The sequence below is a fragment of the Dromiciops gliroides genome, chromosome 2, assembly GCF_019393635.1.
Source record: "Dromiciops gliroides isolate mDroGli1 chromosome 2, mDroGli1.pri, whole genome shotgun sequence".
Lineage (NCBI taxonomy): Eukaryota > Metazoa > Chordata > Mammalia > Microbiotheria > Microbiotheriidae > Dromiciops > Dromiciops gliroides.
In genome coordinates, this window is record NC_057862.1 from 196,285,628 (window position 1) to 196,304,966 (window position 19,339).

General features: G+C 45.0%; 1 protein-coding gene across 1 annotated transcript in view; it reads left to right on the top strand.

Moving 5' to 3' along the window:
- Window positions 1-18,306, top strand: part of LOC122742130 (dual oxidase 1-like) — a 71,066-nt gene extending 52,760 nt beyond the window's left edge. The window contains exons 29-34 of the mRNA XM_043986162.1: window positions 5,366-5,519; window positions 8,094-8,326; window positions 9,035-9,193; window positions 13,215-13,370; window positions 14,200-14,328; window positions 18,004-18,306. Coding sequence (XP_043842097.1) covers window positions 5,366-5,519; window positions 8,094-8,326; window positions 9,035-9,193; window positions 13,215-13,370; window positions 14,200-14,328; window positions 18,004-18,126 — 954 coding nt within the window. The 3' untranslated portion in view covers window positions 18,127-18,306. The remainder of the gene's footprint in view (window positions 1-5,365; window positions 5,520-8,093; window positions 8,327-9,034; window positions 9,194-13,214; window positions 13,371-14,199; window positions 14,329-18,003) is intronic.
- Window positions 18,307-19,339: the final 1,033 nt, after the last annotated feature.

The window sequence follows — 19,339 nt, forward strand, 5'->3', positions numbered from 1 at the left end:
ATTCAGCTTTGGGTCCTATGATAGCACATGTAATTTTCTTCCCCAAGCCATTCTTTCCTCATCTTGGGTGGTTGGTTTTGGCTCCCAGTGCAGATCACCTTGCATCTGTTCCTTACTGGAGCATCCTCCTATTTCACTCTAACATTTTTTAAAATGTGCCAAGATAATGTTGTTGTTTCCATTTCTGACTTTTAGGGTGTTAATAACCCCACCCATCTAAGTATTATGAACTTGTAAAGTTGATGAGCTTGCTCCAAATTCCATTGCACAGATTGGCAATGAAAACCTTTTATAACTCCGCCCATCTCCTCTTGTCCTCAACCTGTCCCTTCACTTCTCCTTCCCAGAAACTCTGTCCCCATACCTCTCTTCTCATTCATTTTTCTCTTCATTTTCCATTCTCTTCCCTTCCATTTTCCACATCTTTCCTTCATTATCCTCCCTTCCCTTCTTTTCTCTATTATCATCCCTCCCCTATATTCTCCTCTCCTTCTTCCCCTCTATTCTTTTCTATTCTCATCTCCTTTTCCTTGTCTCTCACCCTTCCCTCCTTTTTTCCTCTTTCCTATTCTCTTTTCCTTTCTTTCTGTCTCCCCTCATTCTGTCTCCTGTCTTCCATTTTCTTCCTCTCCATTTTCTTTTTCTCTCCTCTTCCCCATCTTTCTTCATTTATCTTCTTCCTTTTTCCTCCATTTTCTTCTCCTCCTCTTCAATCTCATCCTCCCCCTTTATTTTCCCATTCTATTCATTATTTTCCTTTCTTCTCCCCTCCTTCCCCCTTCTTTTCTTTTTTTTCCTTTTTTTTTTTTGTGTGTGTGAGGCAGTTGAGGTTAAGTGACTTGCCCAGGGTCACACAGCTAGTAAGTGTTAAGTGTCTGAGGCCGGATTTGAACTCTGGTACTCCTGACTCCAGGGCCAGTGCTCTATCTACTGTGCCACCTAGCTGCCTCCCCCCTTCTTTTCTTAAAGAAGAGGAGAGGAAGCAAGTTGTTATATTAGTTTCTGAACTGATTTTCATCGTTTTTCCAATACTTTTGGTCTTGGATTCAAGTCCCTTGAATCTCCCTTCTCATAAAAATGACTCCCTGCAGTATAGCTCTCAGTCAGAAACTATACTAAGTTTTTAGCTATTTGTAGCTCTTCCCTACCTCTCCCCCAGCCAAGGCCTGGTCATTAGTGTCAAAGAATTCTAAACTTTTATTAGGGTTGTTCTATTTCCAACTATGAAAATCAAAGTTGTGTGAGGCATAGCTTCCATCAATATGGAAGAAAAGGTCCTATTGTCTTCTGCCCTGGTCAGGCCACACATGGAGTATTGTGTTTGGTTCTGGGAATCACATTTTAGGAAGGACATTGCTAAGCTAGAAAGCATCCAGGTGAAGATAGACCTCGAGGCTACTCCATCAGAGGTTCAGTGGAAAGAACCAGAGAGAAGTTAGCTTGGAGCTCAAGCTAAAGAACTTAGCTAAGAGACGAGGAGACTTGGCGAGGATAGGAGAGCTGTCTTCAAGGTGTCTTACAGAAGAATTAGACTTGTTTTTCTTGGCATAAGAGGGCAGAACTATGACCGTTAAGTGGAAATAACAAAGAAAAAGTTTGATGAATGGACACATTTCCCATCAATTAAAGCTATCCAGATGTGGAAAGGGTTTCTTCAGGAAATCAGTTCCCTCTCACTAGAGGTCTGCAAGAAGGCTGGATGACCCCCTCTCAGGGATGCTCTATGGAAGAGATTCTTTTTTTTTTTTTGAGGGGCAATTGGGGTTAAGTGACTTGCCCAGGGTCACACAGCTAGTAAGTGTCAAGTGTCTGAGGTCGGATTTGAACTCAAGTCCTCCTGACTCCAGAGCCAGTGCTCTATCCACTGCGCCATCTAGCTGCCCCTATGGAAGAGATTCTTGCTCAGCTATGGGTTGGAATTGATGGTCTCTTGAGGTCCCTTTCATCTATAAGGCTCTAGCTCTATAAGGTGTATTTCTATTTCCCTCAACTTGGAAAGGAAGTTCTTCATTTTCCCCAATTTCTTCCTGATGTAGTTTAATCCAAACCCTAGACCTCATTATCTTATCCTCAATGTGGATGAATCTTACTCTTCCCTGTTAGTCCTTCACAGACCTGAATACAGACTCTGTATAGTAAGTTCCCATTAAGGAAACTCTTCTTACCTATGAATACAGACTATCTTCAGCTTATCCTCTTAAGAGAGTTGCCAAGGGCACAAAGAGTCTCACAGTCTGACTTACCCAAGGTCTCACAGTTCAGATTGTATCAGAGGCCAATTTCAAAGCCAGGTCTTCCTGTCTCAAAGATCAACTCTTTAGCTACTATATCACATTGTCTCTCTCTCTCTTTTTTTTTTAATGGGGCAATGGGGTTAAGTGACTTGCCGAGGGTCACACAGCTAGTAAGTGTTAAGTGTCTGAGGCCGGATTTGAACTCAGGTTCTCCTGAATCCAGGGCTGGTGCTTTATCCACTGTGCCACCTAGCCGCCCCACACATTGTCTCTTAATACCTTACATTCGTATAGGGCTTTGATTTGGAGTTCAAAGGAGCTGGGCCCTGGACTCTGAGACCTCACATGCGGGGCCCTGGCACCCAAGATCCAGAACCCAGGTCCAAACCATCCCAAATAAGAAGATAGGTCTCTCATTTTGGAAAGTGCTCTGGTGTTGTGTACTTAGAAATTAGGGTGACAAATGGAGGACAGTGACAGTAACAGGGATGGTAACCATTGACTAAAGACAGTGATAGCGTTGGTGACATGGGTAGCTGCGACAATAAGGATTAACAGTGACAGGAAGTGTCATGTTGACATGGCAACAGAGTCAAAACTGGTTAGTCTCCTCCTTTTCAGAATCAATGACCTGTGGCTTTTTGTAAACATCCTGATTCCATAATCTTTTCATTCAAAGAAATTGTATCTAGGGGCAGCTAGGTGGCACAGTGGATAGAGCACCGGCCCTGGATTCAGGAGGACCTGAGTTCAAATCCAGCCTCAGACACTTAACACTTACTAGCTGTGTGACCCTGGGCAAGTCACTTAACCCCAACTGCTTCACTAAAAAAAAAAAAGAAATTGTAGCTAATACCTTCATCCCTGCCTTCTCAGCAATAGGTAGAACCCTGGTCTCTTTCCAGCTATGTCTCTGTGAGGGGTAGGAAGTGATTTTTCTAAGTTCCTTAGAATAGATCAGTAGCTGTGACATGTACAGAACACCCAAAACAATGTGAGATATTGGGTGCTACCTAACTCAGTATCTCAGGCTGAAAAAACTTAACTCCTTGGGAATCAAAATCCTGCCTTTCTGATTTACGTCTGGGTTAAGGAGTTCCCTGAAGATCAGAGTCCTCCCTTTCCCTTGGTCCAGGGAGGGGGGAAGCCAAGGAGGTTCCAGGATGCTCTGATAGACAACCCTAGGCTAAACTGCTCTGAAATCTTCCTGCCAGTGCCTTCTGTTCCTCACTGCAGGATAACTAGGACCAGAGGTTCTCCCACTAAGATCAGATATAGCTCTTGGGGTTGGGGATCCCTTGGCACAGACAGGGTATCCAGTAGCAATGTCAAGGTGACAAAGGATTTGGGTACAGAGGAAGAGACCTGGGGACTCAGGGAATAGGGCAGTAAATGATCTGGGGGTCATTGTGAAACTCCAAGTTGATGATGGATCTCCAATATAGCCCTTTGGTTAAAAAAAGTTAGCATGAGATTGGGTGCATAAATGGGAGTATAAAGTCAGTCTTTCATTATATTCAGTATTGGTTAATTGCTCTATGAAAGAGGTTTGTGAGGAAGATGGAGAGAATTAATAGAGCTTTGGAGAGGTTTTAAATTAATTCTATGAGGAAAGGTTAAGAAATCTGGGAATAATTCTGAAGAAAGGAAGGATGAAAGGAGGTGTAGAGGAGGGTCCTTCAATTCACTTTATTTGGTTTTTTTGTTTGTTTGTTTTTGTTTGTTTGTTTTTTTAATGAGGCAATTGGGGTTAAGTGACTTGCCCAAGGTCTCACAGCTAGTAAGTGTTAAGTGTCTGAGGCTGGATTTGAACTCAGGTCCTCCTGAATCCAGGGCTGCATCCCTCTTGTTTGTTTTTGTTTTTGTTTTTGTTTTTTAGTGAGGCAATTGGGGTTAAGTGACTTGCCCAGGGTCACACAGCTAGTAAGTGTTAAGTGTCTGAGGCTGGATTTGAACTCAGGTCCTCCTGAATCCAGGGTCAGCGCTCTATCCACTTCGCCACCTAGCTGCCCCCTTCAATTCACTTTAACAAGTATGTTGTGAGTGCTTATTCAATTACAGCACTTAGCACAGTTAGAAATGAAGAGGTAATGATTCACAGGGACCAATGCTATAGATAGGTCAAATTCAATAACATTGGGGGTGTCATTGGATTTGGGAGGTCACTAATGGCCTTTGAGAGACCAGTTTCCATAGAGTGGCCAGGGATCAAAGCTGGACCACAGGAAGTTAAAGAGAGAAAGGAGTGATGGGGAAATAGAGGCTTGTGGTAGAGATGATTGATTTGAAAAGCTTGATGAGAAAAGGCAAAAGGAATCAGACAGAATCTGGAGGAGACAACATTAGGACCACTTGACAGATGCTTAAGCAGTCAGCAGAAGCTGTATGATCATGTTAACAAGAAGGTTGTAGGATAGAGCACTGGCCCTGGAGTCAGGAGTACCTGAGTTCAAATCTGGCCTCAGACACTTAACACTTACTAGCTGTGTGACCCTGGGCAAGTCACTTAACCCCAATTGCCTCACAAAAAAAACCCAAGAAGGTTGTAGAGGGGATATCTTTAATGGAGGAGGAGGGAAGAAAGTTGAACTAAATGGCTCCTAAAGTTTCTTCCATCACTAAGATCCCAAGCTGTTTTATGGGAAATGGTGAAGAGTTGTTCTCAGTTTTCTAAAAAGAAGAGGAGGTTGTGGAATTCCCTTCGCTGCAGTCATTAAAAAATTATCTCGGGCAGCTAGGTGGCGCAGTGGATAAAGCACCTGCCCTGGATTCAGGAGGACCGGAGTTTAAATCTGGCCTCAGACACTTAACACTAGCTGTGTGACCCTGGGCAAGTCACTTAACCCCAATTGCCTCACCAAAAAAAAATCTCATTCATCTCAGTTAGCTTAGGAACTCGGGGATTTCTTCTCTAACCTCTCTGGTCAGATAGCCTCTGCTATAATTCTATAATCACAAAATGTGATTTATTCAAACTCTCTAAAAAGTAGGGCACATACTCAATAGTTGAGGTGGGTGCCTGGGACTCGGGTGTATGGGAGGCAGGGATTTGGTGCTGGGGGTCTCTCAGTGGTGAATGGGGAAGGGTATGCCTAGGTGTGCACTGTACTAACTAAATTGTGTCTTTTCAGCTCATTATTCATGGCAGCTTTGCCCTCATCCAGCTGCCCCGCTTCCATATATTCTTCCTGGTCCCAGCTCTTATCTATGGTGGGGACAAACTGGTGAGCCTGAGCAGAAAGAAGGTGGAAATCAGTGTGGTGAAGGCTGAGCTGCTGCCCTCAGGTAGAGCCTGAAGGGGAGGGAGTGGAAATTGTATCATCAGGGTCAGGGCAGATAAGGTGTCTGTCTGGGTCACATAGTCCCTAGCTGCTTCTTCTTCTTCTTCTTCTTCTTTTTTTTTGGTGAGGCAATTGGGGTTAAGTGACTTGGCCAGGGTCACACAGCTAGTGTTAAGTGTCTGAGGCCGGATTTGAACTCAGGTCCTCCTGACTCTAGGGCCGGTGCTCTATCCACTGCGCCACCTAGCTTCCCCATGTCCCTAGCTTCTTAAACTGTGGGTCTTGTAATTGAATGTGGGGGTGGTGAAAAATTTGGCAATAATGAAAGGTTATGTATACCTGTTTTATATACCCTGGGTCGTGTAAGAATTTCTCGGGCAAAAAGAGGTCTTGAGTGGAAAAAGTTTAAGAAGCCCTGACCTAGTCAATCCCGCCACTGTCTCCCTTGACTCTGTTCAGGAGTTGCAGCATCCTTGTCTAGGATTTCTTGACAATTTCCAGCCAAGGGCCTAGGGGAAAAGCATAGGAGATACCTAAAAGGGAGAGTTACCTTCATGAAGGTGATGAATGATTCCAAGATCCCTGGCTCAATGAACCACACACCGCATTCCCAATAGATTAGGGGTTCTAAATTTTTTGTTGTGCCATGGACCCCTTTGGCAGTACAGTGAAGTTTATGTACCGCTTCTCAGAATAATATTTGTAAATGCAGAAGGTTACAAAGGAAAACCAATTATACTGAAATACAATTATCAAAAAAAAAAAGGTTTTGGGGCAGCTAGGTGGCACAGTGGATTAAAGCACCAGCCCTAGATTCGGGAAGACCTGAGTTCAAAGCCAGGCTCAGACACTTGACACCAGCTGTGCGGCCCTGGGCAAGTCACTTAACCCCCATTGCCCCACAAAAAAAAAAAAAAAAAAGGTTTTAAACCAAATGCACAGACTCTTGGTTGAGCCCTGCAACAGTGGGAGTGTTCCATGCCCAGTACTCACTGCTAGACACCCTTTTGTAGGGACAGAAAATCAAACTGAGTATCTGCCTTTCAGATAGGGAGCTCTAGGCTAGAGCTCACTACAAGGAAACAATGTGTGGTACAAATAAGCCTATCTGTGCTGCTTTCTTTCTGTGCAGCCCTGGTCAAGTCATTTAACTCCCCTGGGCCTGTTTCCTCATCTATAAAATGAAACGGTTGGACTAGCTCCTTCTTGCTCTTGGAGCTAGGATCCCATACTCTCGCTTCCTCACTTTGCTCCTACAATTTTGTCCTGGTGTGTACCTGGGCTCTGAACCATCACAGACACCCACAAACACTCCAACACACCACAGTGATGGTACAAGGTGGGAAAGACCCAGAATCGAAGTCTGAAGACACCATAAATGTACTGTTCCTCCTCCTTTCAGTTAGTCTTTCTCCTCTGAGAGGCAGCATGGTGGGGTGGGTATGCTGGACTCAGAGTCAGGAAGAACAGGGTTCAAAACTGGCCTCAGGGGGCAGCTAGATGGCGCAGTGGTTAAAGCGCTGGCCCTGGATTCAGGAGTACCTGAGTTCAAATCCGGCCTCAGACACTTGACACTTACTAGCTGTGTGACCCTGGGCAAGTCACTTAACCCCCGTTGCCCTGCCAAAAAAAACCCAAAAAACCCCCCAAAAATCAAAACTGGCCTCAGGGGGCAGCTAGATGGCACAGTGGATAGAGCACTGGCCCTGGAATCAGGAGTACCTGAGTTCAAATCTGGCCTCAGATATTTGACACTTACTAGCTGTGTGACCCTGGGCAAGTCACTTAACCCCATTTGCCTCACCAAAAACAAAAAAAACAAAAAAACTGGCCTCAGACATTTATTAGCTCTGTGACCCTGGACAAGACACTTAATTTCTCTGGACCTCAGTTTCCTCATCTGTAAAACTGAAGGGGTTGGACTCAAAGACCTCTAAAATCCCTTCTGGTTTTAAATCTTTGACCCTATGAGCATCTCACTTTCCACACACTCTTTTCTCACTGCCGCATAGTTCTATCCAAGTTACATATCTCCATACTCAATCAATCAACATGAATTTATTATGTGCCCACTGTTTGCCAAGCACCCATTATATGACCCTCCTAAATACTGTGATAGAAATGCTGCAGTGATCAGCATCCAGCCTTTTGAGACATCCTTGGCACGGCGGGAATGTCCCAGGGGAATCCCTTAGGTGTGACACAAGGCCCTGCCTGTGTCCCATTCTGCCCCTACAGCCCAGAACATCGAAGATCATGACAAAGAGGGAGCAAATGAGAAACAGAGCTCAGGGGAAGCCAGGGAGAAATCCTGGTCACAGTTCATTCCCTGGAAAGGGGCATCACTGGGGTCTCCCACACTCTGGTTTCTGGCCACTCTCAACTTGACTGATTGCAGATGAAACTACCCAATTCCCCACCCCCACTCTCATCTCCAGGGAGGGAATGGAACATGGGGAGTGGAGGCATGTAATGTGGTCCCAGCAGGAAGAGCAGGACCGGGACTGCAGGTGGAGGCTTCCTGGGATCTGTAGGTGTAATCGCCTGGCACTCCCTTTGCCATCTCCTTTGTCCCCAGGTGTGACTCACCTTCGATTCCAGCGGCCCCAGGCCTTTGAGTATAAGTCAGGGCAGTGGGTACGCATAGCCTGCCTGGCCCTGGGGACCACAGAATACCATCCATTCACACTTACCTCTGCACCCCATGAAGACACGCTCAGCCTACACATCAGGGCCGTGGGACCCTGGACTACCCGACTCAGAGAGATCTACTCACCCCCACCGGGCATCAGCAGCATCAAATATCCTAAGGTACTTTCCATGTACCCAGAATCTCTTCCTTGGACCTGAAGCATGTTTCTCAAAGTATCCCTCCAAACTCCATCCAGGGTCAATAACTCCAGAAACCCCAGTGTTGTCTATCCTTTGTTTTTGAAGAGGATCATGACAGATGTCATGACTTGCAGTGAATTGGATTTAAGTGAGGAAGGGCTGTGCAAAATCACCAGTCTCATAATCTCCTCCAGAGCCATCTGGGTCAAGTGGCAAGATGATAGATAGACAGACAGACAGACAGACAGACAGACAGACAGACAGACAGACAGACAGACAGATAGATAGATAGATAGATAGATAGATAGATAGATAGATAGATAATGTATGTATGTATGTATGTATGTATGTATGTATGTATGTATGTATGTATGTATGTATCAGGATGAATAGAAATGGCCCAAGATTTTTAAGGCAATTGGGGTTAAGTAACTTGTCCAGGGTCACACAGCTAGTAAATGACTGAGGTCACATTTGAACTCAGGTCCTCCCAACTTCAGGGTCAGTGTTCTATCCACCATACCACCTAGCTGCTCCAGAAACCCTATGAATTCCCCTCAAACACTGTGTACTTAAAACAGTGAGGGACTTAGTTATCCCTTATCTATAGTCCCCTCATCTCTGACACCATACAAGGCTGAGTGGTCAGACTACCCTGTCTCTTATCTTTCTCCTCCCTTATGACAGTTATACCTGGATGGGCCATTTGGAGAGGGTCACCAAGAGTGGTACAAGTTTGAGGTGTCTGTACTGGTGGGTGGGGGCATTGGGGTCACTCCCTTTGCCTCCATCCTCAAAGACCTGGTCTTCAAGTCATCAGTAAGCTGCCAAATGCCCTGTAAAAAGGTAAGAACTCCTCTCCCAGGCCCCAGCTTGGGGGCGGGAGGAGGGAGGGGGAGAAACTGTGACAGCAACAAATCCCTCCTTATGCCCCTGTGTCATCCCAAATCACACAGCTAGGAAGGAAGACTCTGTCTCAATACTTTATTCACTATGCCACCTAGCTGAGTTGGGAAGCATAGTGTCCAAGACAAGAGAGGAAATAGTTATATTACACTCTGCCCCAATAGAGTCAAGTCAACAAGCATTTATTAAGCCATTACATATGCTAGGCATTGTATTCAGTGTTAGGGATACAAAGAAAGGCAAAAACCAGACTTTGCTCTCAAGACATTCGAATTAATAATAGCTAGCATTTATATAGTTCTTTAAGGCTTCCAAAGTACTTTACATATATTAACCCATTTGATTTTCACAATAACCCTATGAGGTAAGTACTATTATTACCCCCCCTTTTTAAAAATATATAAAGACATGCACCCATTTATTTTTTATTGTCAGCAACCAATTACATGCATTACATAGGAAACCACTCAAAAAATTCCACCAAGATTTCAGGGAGAAGAGTATTTAAGCAGTTGAAAAGGGGGTACTAAAAAAAGGGGTACCCCACCCCTTTTTTTACAGATGATAAAACCAGAGGTTAAGTGACTTGCCCAAGGTCCACACAGCTAGTAATTGTCTGAGGCAGGATTAGGTCTGAGGTCTTCCTGAATCTAAAGTCCATACTTTATTTGACACGGTATCAGGCCACATCTGAAGTTGTTCCATCATGTCTTACTCTTTGTGGCTCCATAGACCATATTGGGGTTTTCTTGGCAAAGATCCTGGAGTAGTTTGCCTTTTCCTTCTCCAGATCATTTTACAGATGAGGAAACTGAGGCAAACAGGGTTAGGTGACTTGCCTGGGGTCACACAGCTAGTAAGTGTCTGAGGCCATATTTGAACTCAGGTCTTCCTGACTCCAGGTCCAGCACTCTATCCATTGCACCATCTTGTGGTTTATTAGGCTTTAAGAAACTATCTCCAGACCCCAGGTATTTTCACTTGTTCTCCCACAGACATGGAATTTTCTACGTCCTCATCTCCATCTCCTGGTTTCCCTGACTTCCTTTGAGTCCTAGTTAAAATCCTACTTTCTATTAGAAGCCTTTCCTGATTCCTCCTTAATGCTCATACCTTCCCTCTGTTGAGTTTCTCCAAATTATCCTGTCAATATCTTGTTTGTATGTATTCATTTGCATGTTGGCTCTCCCATTAGACTTGGAGCTGATTGCAAGAGCAGGGAGTGACTTTTGCCTTTCTTTATATCCTCAGCAATTAACCTTTATTAATGTCCAGAAGAAGGCAATCAGGATAGTGAGAGGATTGGAGAAAATGTCTTGTGAGGATTAATTGAAAGAATTGAGGGTGTATAACCTGGAGAAGAGAAGACAGGGAAGACATGATGTTGTTGTTCAGTCTTTTCAATCATGTCTGATTCTTGGTGACCCCATTTTCTTGGCAAAGATACTGGAATGGTTTGCCATTTCCTTCTCCAGCTCATTTTACAGATGATGAACTGAGGCAAACAAGGTTACATGACTTACCCAGGGTCACACAGCTAGTAAGTGTCTGAAGCTAGATTTGAACTCAGAAAGATGAGCACTCTATCCACCGAGCCACCTAGGACTCAGTCCTAACTGCCCAAGGACATGATAGCTGCCTTTATGTTTTGGAAGGAGTGTCATTGGGATACACTTGTCCTTCTTGGTTCCTGAGGGCAGAACTAGGAGCTGTAAGGGACTTGAGTTTGATGTAAGGAAAATTTTCCTATTAATTAGAGCAGTCCCAATGTGGATCCGATTGACTTGAGAACAACCTACTTGCTAGATGGACAGGCTGACCACTAAAGATTCTTTTAGCTTTGAGGTCCGGTGATTTTCCCTACAGGGGCTGGGGCTTGGGCACTTATAAGGGCTTGGACAAGATTTGTGTCTGAGATTCCCTGCAGGCATGGACTGGATTGGCTGGGGAGGGTGGATCCCCCTTTACAGAATACACACCTGGAACACCGTCAGGCCCTGGTCATGGGGGAAGGGTGGCAGAGGTGGGGCAGAGTGAAACTATCTCTCACTCTCTTTTTTTTATGGAGGGTGATGGGAGGATAGGATTGGTGAGGAGTAGAGGCAGGGAGCCTAGGGAGGCTAGGCAGGATTCTTGGGGGAGATTGGAAAGGGACAGGAGGGCACAATCCTAGGTACATTCAGCCAGCCTAAGCTGCATGGCCTCCATTTGTCTAGCGCCCAAGTGGCAGGCCCCTACTCGCCTCCCTAGATTCAGTAGGGTGAGTCACTGGGGCAGGAATGTGTCAGGGAGAGGCACAGCCCATTACCCAGGCAGCAATCTGAGGATGACATAGAACTGGCTCTGTGAGCTCTCCTCTTCTGCTTAAGCCATTTCTTTTCTCTCCCCATAACTACTCCTCCGACTTAGCAATGTCAGGTACCCGTTCATCTGTGGGGTCTGTGGTTTCTTTCTGCGAGGGGGGCCCTGCACTGAGCAAGGACTGTAGGTAGGAGAGCTTATAGTTTTGTGGGCATTTGAACCTTTGCTCCCGCCATGGGCAGTATGGTACCCCCACAAGACTCAACCACAACTTCACATGTGGCCTCATCTCATGTCAACTAGAGAGTGGGCTTACATTCAGGAAGGCCTGAGAACTCATCCTTCCTTTGCTCTCCCCCATCTTTGAGGTTAGGCCTAGCCCATCCTAGTCTCCTATAGCTTTAAATCTAGAGCCCTTCCCAAGGATACTTAAGACATTGCCCTTCTGGACAGATAGCCACAGGCCAGCACAGCCTCAGTCAGGGAAGGGGAGGGCTTACTCAGCCTGTTCAACAGGCCTGTGAGGTCCTAGACCCTTCCTCTGAGGAAGATCCATTCCCCCTCTCCCAACAGGAGCATTTAATCCTTTTTGTGTCATGGACCCCTTTGGCAATCTGGTGAAGTCTATGAACCCCTGCTCAGAATAATACTTTTAACCATATAAGATAATTAATAGAATTCCACAGGAAACCAATTATACTGACATACTTATTGTATTTATATTCGATTATATTGAAATAGTTAAAATATATTTTTTCTTTCTTTCTTTTTTTTTTTTTGGTGAGGTAATTGGGGTTAAGTGACTTGCCCAGGGTCACACAGATAGTAAGTGTCAAGTGTCTGAGGCCAGATTTGAACTCACTCAGGTTCTCCTGAATCTAAGGCCAGTGCTTTATCCACTGTGCCACCTAGCTGCCCCTAAAATATATATATATATATATTTTTTTTTTAAGCTTTTTTTTTTTTTTTGGTGAGGTAATTGGGGTTAAGTGACTTGCCCAGGGTCACACAGCTAGTAAGTGTCAGTGTTCTGACACGGGATTTGAACTCACTCAGGTACTCCTGAATTCAAGGCCAGTGCTTTATCCACTGCGCCACCTAGCTGCCCCTAAAAATATATTTTTTAAAACCAAGTTTCACATATTTCAGGCTAAGACTCCCTGGGCTGGCAGTATCAAATATTAAGGGTGTTTCCTTCCAGGATCCATATGTTTGTCATATCTCAGAATTCCCCCATCACACTCTGGGGTAGATGCTCCAAAGACTCCCTAATCCTCTGTCCCTGGGCTAATGATCTGGGACACCCCATAAGATCTGCCTTGTGTGCCCCTCTTTCACATACTAAGTCTGTCTGTGAAGGGCTTGGGGCCTCCCATCAGAGGCCAAGATCTTTCTTGAGCCTCCTTCCTTCCTTCTCCAAAGCTGTCTATGACCCCAGTTTTGGCTGGGCGCTCCCCGAATCTCATCCCTCTTCTGACACAAGGTATTTGTGGACAATACGGAGAGGACTAATAGGCACGTTGAGATAGAGGGGTATCCCTGGTGTGTGGGTGTAGGTATGGGTATGGATGGGGTCGGGGGAAAGACCCTTCAAGGCTTGAGCTTCCTGGAGGGTGAAGGCTGGATATGGGAGTGTTTGAGTATGGGCTGGTGTCCCTAGATCTACTTCATCTGGGTGACGAGGACCCAGAGGCAGTTCGAGTGGCTGGCAGATATCATCCGGGAAGTGGAGGAGAATGACCTTAAGGAGCTGGTATCTGTGCACATCTACATCACCCAGCTGGCTGAGAAGTTTGATCTCAGGACCACTATGTTGGTAAGAACTACTGAGATGGAAACATTTGAGGTTTTGTATTAATCTAAAACTCCAAGCACCAAAATTTAAAATCCTTAGAGCTAGTATGGACTCAGCTCTTAAGCAGCAAATCTAATTAAAGGCTCTTTATGTAAGAAAAAAAAGAACTAATTGGGAGCTTGGAGAGGTCATATCTGGTTGGCCTGGGCCTGCTTTCTCACTCCTAGTTCTGTTCGTCTCCCCTCTCTCAGCCCACAATTGATCTATTGGGCTTTCTACACTATCCCTGGCCCCATTTTTTACAGGCAACTTGTGCTGGGCCTGGATTCAGGAGGACCTGAGTTCAAATTTGGCCTCAGACACTTGACACTTATTAGCTGTGTGACCCTGGGCAAGTCATTTAACCCTCATTGCCCCGACCAAAAAACAAAAACAAATTCAGACTCAGAAACTTATAAGCTGTGTGATCAAGTGTGGGCAAGTCACTTAACCTCTGCTTGTTTCAGTTTCCTTATTTGTAAAATGGGGGTAATAATAGCACCTACCTCACAGAGTCATTGTGAGGATCAATTGAGATAATATTTGAAAAGTGCTCAGCCCAATACCTGGCACATAGTAGGCACTTAATAAATCTTTCCTTCCTTCCCCCTTCCTTTTCCCTCCCTCTTCCTTTTTTTTTTTTTTGTGGGGCAATGAGGGTTAAGTGACTTGCCTAAGGTCACACAGCTAGTAAGTGTCAAGTATCTGAGGCCGTATTTGAACTCAGGTCCTCCTGAATCCAGGGCTGGTGCTTTATTCACTGTGCCACCTAGCTGCCCCCCTTCTTCCCTTTCTTCCTTCCTTTTCTTAGTATATCTGTGAGCGGCACTTCCAGAAGGTGCTGAACCGGAGTCTCTTCACTGGCCTGAGATCCATCACCCACTTTGGTCGCCCCCCCTTCGGCCCCTTCTTCAGCTCCCTGCTGGAGGTCCACCCACATGTAAGTACCTACACCCTTAACCTTTCCAGGGTCTTGGGGAAAATTCCTTTTACTCTTCCAACAGACAGAACCCATTGCCACCAAGGCCTTGGGCTCCGAGGGGTAGGGAAGAGAATGGAGAGAGAATTCTGTACCATTTGGAGGGGATGGAGTAGGTTGCCTTGCCCACAAGGAAAATGCCCTGCAGAGAGAGGCCACATAGGGTAGTGGGTACAGATAGGGATTGGACCTGTGAGTTCATCAGTATTGGGAACCCCTCCAGCAGTGAGGTTAGGACCATCTCTGGAGCTTCTAATTGTAGAGAATTGTCTAGAGCAGTGGTGTCAGACTCAAGTAAAAATGGGCCAGGACATAAGGATCTCTACGGCCACATCTTGATTTAGTTTTCAAATATAATGTTATCTCTGTTTTAGTATCCTCTTATTTTGTTAAATATTTCCCAATTACATTTTATTTTATTTTATTTTGGTGAAGCAATTGGGGTTAAGTGACTTGCTACACAGCTAGTAAGTGTCAGGTGTCTGAGGCTGGATTTGAACTCAGGCCCTCCTGAATCCAGGGCCGTTGCTTTATCCACTGCGCCACCTAGCTGCCCTCTCCAATTATATATATATATATATAATATATAATATATTGTATATTGTATATTATATATAATATATTATATTATAATATATATATATATTGGTGAGGCAATTGTGGTTAAGTGTCTTGCCCAGGGTCATACAGCTACAGGTCATACAGGTAAGTATCAAGTGTCTGAGTCTGGATTTGAACTCAGGTCCTCCTGACTTCAGGGTCGGTGCTCTATCCACTTCACTACCTAGCTGACCCTCCAATTACATTTCAATAAAGCTCAGTATACCCTTGGGGACTGTCAAGGGAGAGGTTAAGTGATTTGCCCAGAGTCACACAGCTAGTGTGTGTCATAGGCTGGACTTGAACCCAGTTTTCCTGGCACCAAGGCCAGCTCTACCCTCTACAGCACACTGCCTCTCATAGCATAGCACATAGCATGTTGGATTATAGTCAAGAAGATCTGGGTTCAAGTCCTACCTCTGACATTTATTTGTTTGTTTGGTGGGGTTTGGGGGTTTTTGTTTTTTTTTGGTTTTTTGGTGAAGCAATTGGGATTAAGTCATTTGCGCAGGGTCATACAGCTAGTGACAAGTGTCTGAGGTCGGTTTGAACTCAGGTCCTCCTGAATCCAGGGCCGGTGCTTTATCCACTGTGCCACCTAGCTGCCCCCGACCTCTGACATTTAGTAGCTGGGCAAGTCACGTCAATTTTCTGAGCCTTTTTCTTCCTCCTCCTTTTTTTTGGGAAGCAATTGGGGTTAGGTTAATGACTTGCCCAGGGTCATATAGCTTTCATGTCCTCCTGACTCCATGGCCAGTGCTCTATCCACTTCACCACCTTCAAAAAGCAATTAGCAACATTTGTAGTACTTGGCGGCTAGGTGCCTCAGTGGCTAGAGTTCTGGGCTTGAAATCAGGAAGATCTGAGTTCAGATCAGGCCTCAGACACTAACTGTGTGTCCCTGGGCATGTCACTTCAACTCTGTTTGCCTTAATCCACTGAAGAATAAAATGATAAACCACTTCAGTATCTTTGCCAAGAAAACCCCCATGTTTGGTGTTGGTATGATAGGGTCCACAGGGTTATGAAGAGTACAACACAAATAAACAATTTACACAATCCACACTCCAGAGGGATGTCATGAAACTCAGATGAGGCCTTTGCATACTTTAAAGCATTGTATAAATGGCAGTTGTTATTTTTTATGGACATTGCTACTCACTGCCCAAATACTAAGCTACATTGTTCTTGGCCTCCTTGGGGTTACCAAGGCTTTTCCTCCCCCACCTCATGGTCACTGGGTGCCATACTTCCTGGCTTCGCTGAGTACATTCTCCCAACTGTTCTGTTTTTTTCTTCACCTGGAGAGCTTTCTCCATGAATAGCTGTCTTGGGGTTCCCCAAGTCCTGCTGTGCCCCATCAGATTCTATAGAATTCCCTCTGGTGACAGGCTGGAACCACAGGAATTGTTTCTTGAGCTCAATTTCCTGGACTAGACCTTAGTCCCTATCTCCAGTTCATTCATTCATTCATTCATTGGCTTATTACAGACAAGACAAAATATTTAACATCTGATGGTTGTCTCATATGCATATTTGGCATCAGACCAAGCATTTTGCAGGACATTGTCTTCGACTGAGTGTTTTCTTTTTCATCTTAATGGTCAACTGCCATTGAGATTGATTGGATGGTGAATGATGAAAATAAGTGGGAAACTGTATAATAGTATAATAGAATGCACCAATGGAATATAAGCTCCTTCAGAGCAGAACTAATTTTCAAATTAATAATGTAATTTCATTTTTAATTTCAACAAGTATTTATTTAGTGCATATTATTCACCAAGTACCATGGTGCTAGGTATTGGGGATACAAAGACAAAATGAAACAATCCCGTCCTCAAAAAGCTAACATTCTGGGGCAGGTAGATGGCGCAGTGGATAGAGCACCGGCCCTGGAGTCAGGAGTACCTGAGTTCAAATCCTGCCTCAGACACTTGACACTTACTAGCTGTGTGACCCTGGGCAAGTCACTTAACCTCAACTGCCTCACTAAAAAAAAAAACAAAAAACAAAAAGCTAACATTCTACTGGGGAGGGAAGGAGGGAAACAACAGGTATGAGTCATTTACAAAAGAAATACAAAGTAATTAGGGGATAGCACTAATAAATAGGGCGGCTAGGTGACACAGTGGATAGAGTGCCAGGCCTGGAATCCAGAAGACTCATCTTCCTGACTTCAAATGTGACTTCAGACACTTACTAGCTTTGTGACCCTGAGCAAGTCACCTAATCCTGTTTGCCTCGGTTTCCTCATCTACAAAGTGAACTGGAAATGGCAAACCTCTCTAGATTCTTTGCCAAGAAAACCTCAAATAGGGTCATAAAGAGTTGGACACGACTGAAAAACGACTCAACAATAAATAGGAGAATCAGGAAAGACCTCATGTAGGAGGCCTTAAATGAAGATGGGATTCCAAGGAGAGATGAGGAAGGAGTTCATTCCAAGCATGGGGGGGCAACCTACTGCAAATGTATGGAGGAGGGAGATGGATTATTGTATATGGAGAGTAGCAAATTGTCCAGTTTTTTCATTTAAGACTTTGTATTCCCAATGCCTAACAGAGTGCCCTGCACATAGTGGGTGCTTAATCAATACTTGTTAAATTGAATTAAAGAAAAAACACCCAACCCATTGGATTAAAAATCAGGAGACCAAGGGGGCAGCTAGATGGCACAGTGGTTAAAGCACTGGCCCTGGATTCAGGAGTACCTCAGTTCAAATCCAGCCTCAGACACTTGACACTTACTAGCTGTGTGACCCTGGACAAGTCACTTAACCCCCACTGCCCCGAAAAAAAAAAAAATCAGGAGACCTTGGACTCTAACCCCGGCTCTGTCACTCGATAACTTGCCTCAGTTTATTCCTCCTTCATGCCTTCTGAGGACTGCTCTCCCACACTTTTCTCCACCTTGATAGCTATTTCCTCATCCCACCCTCAGCTCCCCGACTCCTTCTCCCACAGCTGTTTAAACTGTGCCAGTCCAGCAGCTTAGCCCTTTCCCTTTGATCCTTCCCTTTCCTCCTCTCTTCAGGTGCGGAAGATCGGGGTGTTCAGCTGTGGTCCCCCTGGCATGACCAAAAACGTGGAGAAAGCCTGTCAGCTCATCAACAGACAAGACCAGACTCACTTCTCCCACCATTACGAGAATTTCTGAGGCCAGATAGAGAGCCTCTCATTTGCCTACCTCTGCTCAGCTGGAGCTCAAGGGACAGCTCCTTATCAGGCCTAGCTCAGCCCTTTTCTTACCTGCTGAGGTGTTTGGGGCTTCACGTGATTGCGATCACATGTGAGAACCCAGGCTATGTCCCAGCCTCTTGACCTGGAACCAAGATGGTTGTTGGGGGAGTAACATGAGGATCAGAGGCTGTGGTGGAGGGAAACTTTTTTGGGGGGTGGGGGTGGGAAGGAGAGGAAATAGTCCCTTCCCTTGTAATTTACTGTTCCTGTGTTGTTCCCTACAGTTGGGGGTAGGAGTAGTATTCCTGGGGTGCAGATGCTGTTATCTTTTGAGTTTTCCCCACTCCGTGCATGTGAGAAAACATACGCAGAGCTTTGCAAACCTTAGAATGTTATCCAAATGCTATATATTAGCCCCCTTAGATTCTGCTGTTGGGTTGGTATGGCCAAGGAACAATGGATGACTAGAGAAGGTACCTTTTACCTTCAATTTGAAGATTCTCCCTCCTCTCCCCATCCCTCGGATCCTAGTTTACCTGTACAGTCTTGTCTCATAAGTTTTCAAATAGCCCCAGTTTCATTCCATCACCAACCTTGACCTTGGGGGTTTCTATCCCCGTCTTCCATTCATCCAGGTTACTCCCCCTCCCCCCATTCCAGCTGGAATATTTTCATTCCATTTGTTTACTGTTCTATGCAAATACATTTTTCTGCCCTTTCTTAGTTCTGGGGTCTCTTAATTCTGCCCTCTTGCCCCTTATGGACTTCTCACTGGACTGTGCCCAGTGATTCTGGGGACCAACACTCATCCTAATCTGTCACCTCCTCTGTGATTTCTTCCTAAGAGGAAGAAAGTGAAGGTTTTCTCATGAAGAGGTTCTTTATCCAATCTTCTACATTTAGTAGACATGATTCCTGATACTCAAAAACTTCCCTTTGGGAAAATGAGTAAGATTACCTCAAATCTATTGAAAACGAAGGTCTTGGGCAGCTGGGTGGCACAGTGGATAGAGCACTGGCCCTGGATTCGGGAGGACCTGAGTTCAAATCTGGCCTCAGACTCTTGACACTTTCTAGCTGTGTGACCCTGGGCAAGTCACTTAACCCCAATTGCCTCACCAAAAAAAAAAAGAGAGAGAGAGAAGAAAATGAAGGTCTCCTCAGTCTAGAGGATATGCAAGTGTAAACTG